The sequence below is a fragment of the Cebus imitator genome, unplaced genomic scaffold (genome assembly GCF_001604975.1).
Source record: "Cebus imitator isolate Cc_AM_T3 unplaced genomic scaffold, Cebus_imitator-1.0 Scaffold750, whole genome shotgun sequence".
Classification (NCBI taxonomy): Eukaryota; Metazoa; Chordata; class Mammalia; order Primates; family Cebidae; genus Cebus; species Cebus imitator.
Window position 1 is genome coordinate 498634 of NW_016108065.1, and position 8448 is coordinate 507081.

An 8448-nucleotide genomic window follows, 5' to 3' on the forward strand; every position below is an offset into this window, starting at 1 on the left:
AAAAAAAAAAAAAAAAAAAAATTCCAGGGCATTTGGGCCACAGAGTACAGGTATTGCATTAGATTCAGTCATTACATAAGAGGAACTCCAGAGACCATGGACACTCCATGGCTGTCTGTCTCCCTCTTACTGTGCTTCCACTCAGGGCATCTTGAGCCAAGACACACTCAGTCCAAACTACAGTAGAACAGCGTGGTCCTTCCAGCCTCCAATCCTATCCTGACCCACCTTCTGCAGAGCCTGCCTGGAGGGCTGGAGGGAAGGGCAGCCTGAAGGCCTCAGATCCAGGTGAACTGGGCCAGGCCTGCTTATGGCTTTGTTCACAGTCCTGCTGGGGCTGGAGAGAGAGGGTGACGCAGAGAGGGAAGGGGTTTCTGTCTCACTTCCCCGTCTGCCTGTGTCACTGTGGGATGAGTACCACTGCTGTCCCAGGAGCCACAGTAATAGTCAGCCTCATCTTCCACTTGAGCCCCAGTGATGGTCAAGGAAGCTGTGTTTCCTGAGCTGGAGCCAGAGAATCGGTCTGGGATCCCTGAGGGCCGGTTGTTGTTACCATAGATGACCAGCACAGGGGCCTGGCCTGGCTTCTGCTGATACCAGCTTGCAGAATAGGTTCCTATGCCACCTCCCTGGCAGGTAATCATGGCTGTCTGTCCCAAGGCCACAGACACTGCAGGGTCCTGAGTCATTGCAGAGGAAACCACAGGGCCTGCAAGAGAAGACAGGAAAGGTGTCTGAGGATGAGTCTCATTCCCAGGGCCTTACCCCGCGCATCACTCCTTGTGCTGACCTAAAGGTCAGGGCTAGGCTCATCCCTGGTTCTACAGGGACTGAGCCCTGGGAGGCAGCACCTGTGCAGAGAGTGAGGAGGGTGAGCAGGAGCGGGGTCCAGGCCATGGTGGAGACACCCCAGAGCTCTGCCTCTGAGCCCACAGCTAAGGAGGAACCTCCAAGCCTGTCTTATCATAGGAAGGGAGGCTCTTCATGCAAATCTACTTCCTTTATTCTTGTGTCCTGTTAGGTGGCTATGGTGAGCAGTGGATGCAAATCTGTTCTCCATTCCCTGAAATATTTGTCCTGGTTCTTGTGTTAGCCCTGAGCCCGAGGCCTTCTCTGAGTAATTTCCCAAGGTAATACGAAGGGCCGAGTGTGTTTTCAGATTTACCCAATAGAAGGGGCCTCAAAGGAAGCAGCAGTCGTGCCCTTTGCACTTGAGCATTACCAGAGGACTTGGACTCATTAGGGGCCTCAGACTAAACCTCACAGTGCCCCCTGCTGCACACAGCGTGAATGGCATTTTCTGTACATCACTAGATCACTAAGAAGGGCCACTTAAAAGCCCATAATACATGTCAGATGCATTGGTGAGACCTTTACAAGTGTTACCTCAAGATGACTTTTATAATATAGATAGGATGATGGGAGCCCTATGCTCAAAGCCCATCTTTATTAGTGAATCATTATTAGGAGGGTAAATGTTTTTCCCTCGTCCTCCAGACAGTAGTGAGTGGAGTCCAGATTCCATCCAGGAGACGCCCCTCAGAGCCTGGCCTTCCAGCCCTGCCCCGCCCCTCCCCCCGCGCCCGGCCCCGCCTCCCGCGCCCGGCCCCGCCTCCCGCGCCCGGCCCCGCCTCCCGCGCCCGGCCCCGCCTCCCGCGCCCGGCCCCGCCTCCCGCGCCCGGCCCCGCCTCCCGCGCCCGGCCCCGCCTCCCGCGCCCGGCCCCGCCTCCCGCGCCCGGCCCCGCCTCCCGCGCCCCGGCTCCGCCTCCCGCGCTCCGGCCCCGCCTCCTGCGCCCTGCCCCTTCTCCTCCTTCTCCCTCATCTAAGGTCTTTGGGGTCTCTCTTGTTTTTATTTACTAGAGCTCCCGAAAATTATACAAAAGAACTAGTGACCTAAATGGCAGAAACGTATTTTCTCCCATTTCTAAGGCTGGAAAATCCACGATAGCGGTGTTGGTTGTGTGGTTTCCCCTGAGGCCTCTGTCCTTGGCTTGCAGGGGCTGCCCCCTTGCTGTGTCCTCACATGATGTTTCCTCTGCACTCTCACCGCTGGCGTCTCTTCTGTGTGTGCAAAATTTTTCTTTGAGGAGGCCAGTCATATTGGATAAGAATCCACCCTGATTTCTTCATTTTCACTTAATCACCTCTTTAAAAACCCTATGTGCAATTTCAGTCACACACTGTGCGTTAGAGCTTCAATGCATGGATTTTGGGGGACACAATTCATCCAATAACCCCCCACCCTATGGACTCCAAAAAAACTCATGTCTCTCTCACTTTGTAAAAACATTTACCGCATCCTAGCAGCCTGAATTCTAAACTAACTCAGCACCAACTCTAAGACCCAACTCTTATTTCTATATAATTCAAATCAAGTGTGAGTGATTCTCCAGGGTGATTCATCCTGAGGGGTTAAAGGAAAACAGCTTTGTGGGGGGGCTTCATCTCTAGTCTCTTGCTCTCATCTGGGTGTCCGGAAAAGTAAACTCCTACTTTATTAAAATGGAAATAAAGCAGTGAGTCAACATCAGCAACATTTTTGAGTTAGATGTGAAAAATTCACATTCTTAAAATAGAGAATATAATAATTTAAATGCCAAAAAAATTAAATTTTATAATCAGTAGCCATGGGCTATTTCTGACAGCATTGGGGAAAGCACCATAATTGATAAGAAAATATAACCAAAATACACAGAAGTTAAATTGTTTTTAGGGCAGCATATGTCTGAGTTGACTAAGATAAATCATACACAGAAATAATATAGCCCAAAGAAAATTAATCTCTTGTAAGCATATTAACTTACTAAATCCAATTTCAGCATTGAGCATCAACATTTTGGGGTACAAATAAGGAAACCTCTCAATGGTTATATAAAAGAGTAATTGTTTCCTACTTCATGCTTCAGTTTACTTGTGGCTTAATGGTGCTTTGACAGTGGAAGAGAAGGACGTTCCAGAAGATGTTTCTTTCATCTAGAAAGGGAAATTATTCCTTTACACAAAATGATAATTTGCAGGATAACGTATTTCCACTCTCACATCCTGTTCTTCTCATGGCAACTTAGTTGGGGGACTTACAGTTTAAAATCTCGAAGTCTCTTCTTTACCCCATTGTTACATTCTGAGTTTTACAATCTGTGTGTTTTATAAAAAATTGCAATACATTTAAAATTTGAACTTCATTTATTCATTTGCTTATGATGCTCAGAACACCAACGACCTTGTGCATTTTTGGTTTCAGCTACAAGGCTGATGTCAAGACCTTTTATCGCAGCCCTCACTGGATCACTCCCAACCTGACGCAAGCTTCCTTGCCCATTTGCTGCTCCCTCTCCCTCTAATTTTCCACCCGGGAGGAGTCTCTATTCCTGATATATGAAAGCTCTCACAAAACTGAAAGCAAAGGGATGAAGATGAAAGTCATGAGATTGTGACACACGGCTGTCTTGAGCAGACACAAGATCCAATCAAATAGATGGGACAAGTATGTTCTTATCCAAAGAAAAACCTCAGGCCACTAGAGGAGGTGAAATACAGTGACCCTCACAAGGAGACCTCCACCCAAAACACACGCTGGTGCAATTTTCAAACTTCAAATGACCCTGCAAACCAAGAACCATTAAGCCACATCCAGTGGGACACGCCTGGACTGACACCTTTTAAAAAATGGCCTCATAACTGATACTGGTTTTTATATTTTTTAATGATTATATTGCACATGGTGCTATCAGTACCTACATGTTATCCCCAAAGTTGACTTATGTGTGGCAAAGACTATAATACTTCTCAGCCAGTCATTTAAGAAAAAAGTTTACCAAATCCTAAAAAGTAATGAGTGCTGAAATATTTGAGCAAATGATCAATCTCAAGCAAAATAGGAGAAATCAAAAATCAAAGTGTAACAAGATAACTTTTTATATCTGATAGACTGGCAAAAATTTGTACTTCCACCAAAGAATTCCAAACAAGATCAGGGCTGTCATTCTTATATTATTGTAGAACTCCTCTGGAGGGGAATGAGAAAACAACGGGTAAAAGTTACAAATGCACATCCTCTTGATCCAGCAATTCCACTTCTGGAAATTTATCCTATGGTCATACACACACATGAACTCAAAGGAGTCTGCATAGGGAGGCTCGCTGCAGTGTTGATTGTAAGATCAAACTCATGGTGATAACCATTACAGGCTGCATGGCTAAAACTCTACCGTGGAAAACTCTGCAGCCTTAGAATGAATGGGGCAGTGCTATACGCCTAGGATGTCACGGGAAAGAATAAGAAATGGTGCATGTATGGGATGGTCTTTGACAAGGGGACCAGGACAGGGGCCTTACACTCCACTCTCTCCTTTTCCTCTGTGCTTTTGCTCATCAACCAAATCAGTTAGGGACAGTAGAAGCCCCCTCAGGCTGGGCCTGGCCACCTGCTGTGGCCTCTGAACGCAGCCTGGCCTGACAGCTTTGCTACAACTTCATGATCAACCCACAGCCAGAACCACAAATCTAAACTGCTCTCAAATTCCAGATGCACTGAAGTGACAAGATCACAAACGTGTTCTCCTAACATGCTAACTGTTAGGGAGCAAATTTATGCAGCAATAGACGATAAACACAATTTGGTTTTAGGAATAAATTTTCTTGTGGATATTTCACAAAACATGTTGATATGGGATACACATATAGTAAAATGCTGACTTTGTTGTTGTTTTTTCTTTTTTTTGAGACAGAGTTTTGCTCTTGTTGCCCGGCTGGAGTGCAATGGCACGATCTCGGCTCACCGCAACCTCCACCACCTGGGTTTAAGTGATTCTCCTGCCTCAGCCTCCCCAGTAGCTTGGATTACAGTCATGCGCCACCACGCCCAGCAAATTTTGTATTTTTAGTAGAGATGGGGTTTCGCCATGTTGGTCAGACTGGCCTCGAACTCCTGACCTCTGGTGATCCGCCCACCTCGGCTTCCTAAAGTGCTGGGATTATAGGCGTGAGCCGCCGCGCCCGGCCAGCCTACTTTGCTTTTAATGACATCCATTGAATCTAAGTTTATGAAACCTAAACTATATATAATAATGGCTATGTTTACCAATCGACTCATAAAATTTAAATATTGGATACAACTAATATCTGAATAATCATAAATTCTCAGCGGTAGTAGATTAATAAAGATTTCAGCTACGAAAGTATTGACACCCATGGAAATTACAGGTGCTGGATGTCAATGAGGAGGAAGGAATTGACTCAGGTTAACTCTTCCCTGTAGGGCCATTTGGAAACTCCCATCCTATGGGGAGACCATCCAATTTTGGGGAGTTTCCAGGACAGGGCCTCAGTGATGTGAGAGAGGGGGATTTGAGGGAGCACTGAGCCTGTCACTCAAAATCTCCCCAGCTCAGCAACTCTTTGCCTCAACTGTATTGAGGCAAAGAGGAGGTGCATAAATAAGAAAAACACGGCCAGGTGCAGTGGCTCATGTGTGTAATCCCACCACTTTGGGAGGCGGAGGCAGGTGAATACTCTGAGGTCAGGAGTTAAAGACCAGACTAGCCAACGTGGCAAAACCTCGTCTCTACTAAATATACAAAAATTAGCCAGGCATGGTGGTGGGCACCTGTAATCCTGGCCACTCAGGAGGCCAAGGCAGGGAGAATTGCTTGAAGTCAGGAGGCTGAGGTTGCGATGAGCTGAGATCGTGTCACTGCACTCCAGCCTGGCAACAAAGCAAGACTCTGTTTCATAAAAAATAAATAGAAAAATAAGAAAAGCAGCAGCTCTCTCTTGTTCTTAATCTCTCAAAAACATGTTCAGATCTCACAGTGGTCACTGCTTCAGGACAGAAGTGCAGAAGAATGGCCCAGCCAGGAGCGCCACCTTCACCACAGCGTGGTGGACACACAGTGGAGTAAGATGTGATTTCTTGAAACTCCCTGCAATGACGTCTGTGAAGAGGGGTCTGCACAGTGTCGGAGATGGGGATGCGTTTAGGGTGAGGACATCCCTGAAAACAGCAGCGACGGCACCTGTCAGGCAGCTTCTTCTCAGGCAGTGCCTGCATTTGAAGAGCTAGGAATTGTTGCACGTGCAAGGACCACAACATACACACAAGCAAAAGGAAGCTGTCCCTGTCCTGGATGAGAAATCACGGAGCAGGTTTCCTTTTGAACTTCGTGGTGAGAAAGGAGAGGAGCTGAGAGAGAGGAATTCTCAAGGCCGTGCTGCAGGAAGCCCCTTGCACAGGGTGAGGAAGCATCTTCAGAGCCAGGGAGAGCCAGAGAGCCACGGGCAAGTTTGGGCCTCAATTCCCCATGAACTTGGACCACTGTGGGAAGTGCCACCTCTCCTATAGGAGCTGCAGTAATAACCAGCCTCATCCTCAGCCTGGAGCCCAGAGATGGTCATGGAGCCTGTGTTTCCAGACCCGGAGCCAGAGAAGCCATCAGGGACCCCTGAGGCCTGAATACTCACACCATAAATCATGGGCCTGAGAACTGTGTCACCCGTTGTTTTGGGGCCAAGAGCAGAAAGGCTCTGCAGCAGGTGCAGGTGGGGATGTGACTGTCCTAGCCAGAGAAACTAGCAGACTGCACCATAATAGAATTGGGCACACGAACTGAAACCTTGTGCTTAAGGCAAAGCTTCAGGGGAGAATCCTACTGTAGACCCATGGGATTAGCAACAAGTCTGTCATGTGCAGTAGAGAATTGTTTACCTTTTGAAAACAACCTCTCCTATGTTCGTGGTCTTTGTTACATCCAGAACCACGTGAAACAGCAGTGACCACACAGTCAGACCTGCGAGATCCACCCAGTCATGAGCTCAGGCAGGGCACGAAATGATGCACAGTGAGACGGATGTGGCTCACGTAGGATGGAGCCGGAGCAGGGCCCAAGGGCACTGTCTTCCGCAGGAGCAGGTTCTCCTCCCTATTGTCCCAGCGCCTCTTCCTGGGCTCACACTTACATCGTCTGGTGGAGATGGGCTTCCTACACGAGGGTACTCAACAGCACCTGTCACCTGTAAGAATCCTGACCAGCTCTGCCCAATAACAGTGTGACACGATCCTCCTGGGACCCCTAGTGTCTAATCGCCACATTAAAAATGAAAAGGTAAGACAAGTAAATTCAGATAAATAGTAGATTTCATTTATGTCAATAAAGCAAAATACTATCATTTTTACATTTTATCAGCATGAAATTATGAGCTATATTACATAGATTTTCATGTCTATTGTTATTGTCATTTTTCAGGAGATTAATTATTTGCAGGCCATGTAGTTGATGGGGAGGGGAATGGGTTTTCTGTTGACCAGGGTGGCCTGCAGTGGCTTTTCATATGACGAGTGACCTGTGTTTTACATAGTTCATCACATATCCATATCTGGTTGAGGTTGTAGAAAGGAGTGACATTTGCAGAAGAGGTGGAGGGTGGCGGTGGGCAGCGTCCATCCTGCAGCTCACCCTGTGAGCCTCACCTGCATGGGGTGAGGCTGCTCCACCTACCCCAGAGATCCCTACTTCGAGATCTGACTCCAACTCTCCCTCAGCCCAAAGCACATGATATGTCAGGCTCCCTTTTCATTCCATAAAATTCAAGGAACCGTCATATTGAGCATTTCAACATTTACTCTGAAAATTTAAGACAGAAATTAGAGTTTTCAGTGTATCATGGCCTGCTTGGGTCCCTGATAGTCCATGTTGGGAACTCCTGGCCGCCTTAGATGGGGCTCACTGGAATCCCACTCTGGGTTGGAGATTTCCATGCACAGAGGATGTAGGAGTGAGGAGGTCACACTGGGCGGGAGGAGACCTGACTCATGTTGGGGTTGCCGCCGAGGCCTCAGGCGTCCACACAGCGAGCTCCGGAGCTGGGAGCCCCTTCATTCAGTGGCATCTTAATTGAGGCAGGGACTTGAGGTCTCGGTTCATCAAACTGAACCCGTCTGAGAAGGGACATCACCTTGAGGAAGTTTCTGCAGCCAAGAGCCCTTCCCAGTAAGGGCACAGCTCTGAGCTGCTGGGTTCTCAGCGGTGCTAGGTGGTCACATTGAAGAGGGGATCTGGGCAGACTTCACAGTGTCCCCTCCTCTGGTTTGCTCTGTTGGGAGTCACAGACCGCCACAGCCTGGGTCCCAGGACCTCTGCAGGGCTGGGCAGCAGTTCTGGGGCCTGACCTAGACAGGTAGTCTAAGGACTGGCCCCATCCCCACCACATGACCATCCAGGGGCAGGACAGTGGACAGAGGTTGCATCTGACTGTCTTTCCACCCAGGCCCTCACTCTCTAACTCACACAGAAGCCGCAAGTCACCAGATGACTCTGGTCCTTCCAGGCCATGTCTATGCCTGATGCGTGCTTGGTAGAGACTCCTGGAGGGGGCTGGAGGGAAGGGCAGCTGGGGGGCTCAGACCCAGACTCCTGGAGGGGGCTGGAGGGAAGGGCAGCCTGGGGGCTCAGA

At 48.5% G+C, this 8448-nt stretch overlaps 1 protein-coding gene and 1 gene segment (V, D, J or C); both read right to left on the reverse strand.

Moving 5' to 3' along the window:
* The window catches only part of LOC108296891 (immunoglobulin lambda-1 light chain-like), a 95802-nt gene extending 94828 nt beyond the window's left edge, over nucleotides 1–974 (reverse strand). Inside the window, exons 1-2 of the mRNA XM_037735206.1 lie at nucleotides 852–974; nucleotides 412–709 (exon numbers count right to left, since the gene is read on the reverse strand). Of these exons, the coding sequence (XP_037591134.1) occupies nucleotides 412–709; nucleotides 852–897 (344 nt within the window). The 5' untranslated portion in view covers nucleotides 898–974. The remainder of the gene's footprint in view (nucleotides 1–411; nucleotides 710–851) is intronic.
* A 7299-nt stretch (nucleotides 975–8273) lies between these two features.
* The window catches only part of LOC108296893, a 1294-nt gene continuing 1119 nt past the window's right edge, over nucleotides 8274–8448 (reverse strand). Inside the window, 1 exon segment of the V gene segment in view lies at nucleotides 8274–8369. Coding sequence covers nucleotides 8274–8369 — 96 coding nt within the window.